The 1767-nt window shown below is 54.0% G+C and overlaps 1 protein-coding gene across 2 annotated transcripts in view; it reads right to left on the reverse strand.

The window, feature by feature from the left end:
- SLC38A7 (solute carrier family 38, member 7) overlaps positions 1-1767 on the reverse strand; it is a 30844-nt gene that overhangs the window by 16919 nt on the left and 12158 nt on the right. For both annotated transcript variants that reach the window (XM_011994004.1, XM_011994003.1), the window contains one exon: positions 680-827. In XM_011994004.1, coding sequence (XP_011849394.1) covers positions 680-827 — 148 coding nt within the window. The remainder of the gene's footprint in view (positions 1-679; positions 828-1767) is intronic.

Consider the following 1767-nt stretch of genomic DNA (forward strand, 5'->3'; position numbering starts at 1 on the left):
GGGGACTAGAGATGGTGAATGTGGAGAGCTTAGCACTTTGCTTTACATCACATGGAAACTGATATAGTTTTTTCCTTAAAAGGAACTGTCTGGGGTATGCAAAGGGCAGGGTGTCCACGTGAAAGCTCGGGAAAGGATCTGGATAGAGATTCTTTTGTTTTTTTCTGAGACAGGGTCTGGCTCTCTCACCCAGGCTGGAGTGCGGTGGTGCAATCTTGGCTCACTGCAGCCTTGAACTCCTGGGCTCCAGCCATCCTTCTGCCTCAGCCTCCCAAGTGGCTGAGTAGCTGGGACCACAGGTGCATGCCACCACACCTGGCTATTTATTTTATTTTGTGTAGAGATGGGGGTCTCACTAGGTTGCCCAGGTGGTCTTGAACTCCTGGGCTCAAGTGATCCTTCTGCCTCAGCCTCCAAAAGTGCTGGGATTAGAGACATGAGCCACCGTGCCATGCCCTGGATATTCTTACAGGACTCACGGAATGTTCTGGTGACCCCAGGACAAAGGGCGCTTCTGAGACCTGTCTTGGGATACGTAGGGACCCATCCTAGGCACTGACCCTTTCCTACAGGCTTCAGTTTCTCCTTCTACAGGATGGGGTCCACACAAGGCCAAAGGACCATGCTGGAAGGGCTCACAGGGGCTCGGAGGGGCCCTGGGGAGTGGAAGGGGGCTCACCGCCCACAGAAGTGCAGGATAGGGTAGGAGGTGAGCACGCTCAGGATGATGAAGGCTCGGGCAACGGCCACAGCCATGTCCTCCGAGGGGTAGGACAGGAGCACGTCAGGATCCACAGCAGCTCCAAAGGTCAGGAAGCCACAGATGCCTGGGGGCCGGAACAGCTGGGTCAGGGCAACCGTGGGAGGGTAGTGGGGTGGACTGTGCACTCCGCCTAGGGACAACATCAGCTGGGAGGCTGCTGTAGCAGCTCTGGACACTTAGAGGGAGGCTCAGAGTGGGAGATGGGGCTCTGATCAGATGCCTCCCTCCCTGACTTCTCATATCCCCCATCACTGGAAGCCCTCTAGCCCCTAGCTTTGTGAGCTTAAACTTGCCCAGCACATTCCCACCTCAGCGCCTCGGCACTGACTGTTCTGTCTGGCAGAGCTTCAGATGCCATCTCCTCATCATGCGGGTTTCAGTTTAGATGTCCTTCCTCAGAGAATGCTTCCTGCCAGTCCAGCTACCATGATACAATGACCCCCACCCCAGGTACTCTCTCACATCACCCTGTCCTATTTTTCTTTTCTTTTTTGAGACACAGTCTTGCTCTGTTACCCAGACTAGAGTGCAGTAGTGTGATCATGGCTCACCGCAGCCTTGACCTCCTCAGCTCAAGTGATTCTCCCACCTGAGCCTCCCAAGTAGCTAGGACTACAGGCAGATGCCACCACATCCAGTTAATTTTTTTTGTAGAGATGGGGTTGTGCTATGTTGCCCAGTCTGGTCTCAAACTCCTGGGCTCAAGCAATCCTCCTACCTCACCCTCCCAAAGTGTGAGCCACCACGCCCAGCCTTCTTTTTTTTTTTTGAAACAGTCTTCCTTTGTGGCCCAGGCTGGAGTGCAGTGGTGCAATCTCGGCTCACTGCAAGCTCAGCCTCCCAGGTTCAAACAATTCTCCTGCTTCAGCCTCCCAAGTAGCTGGGACTACAGGCACCCGCCACCATGCCTGGCTAATTTTTGTATTTTTAGTAGAGATGGGGTTTCACCATATAAACCAGGCTGGTCTTGAACTCCTGACCTTGTGATTCACCTGCCTCAGCCT

Source organism: Mandrillus leucophaeus, unplaced genomic scaffold, assembly GCF_000951045.1.
Source record: "Mandrillus leucophaeus isolate KB7577 unplaced genomic scaffold, Mleu.le_1.0 Scaffold44, whole genome shotgun sequence".
NCBI lineage: Eukaryota > Metazoa > Chordata > Mammalia > Primates > Cercopithecidae > Mandrillus > Mandrillus leucophaeus.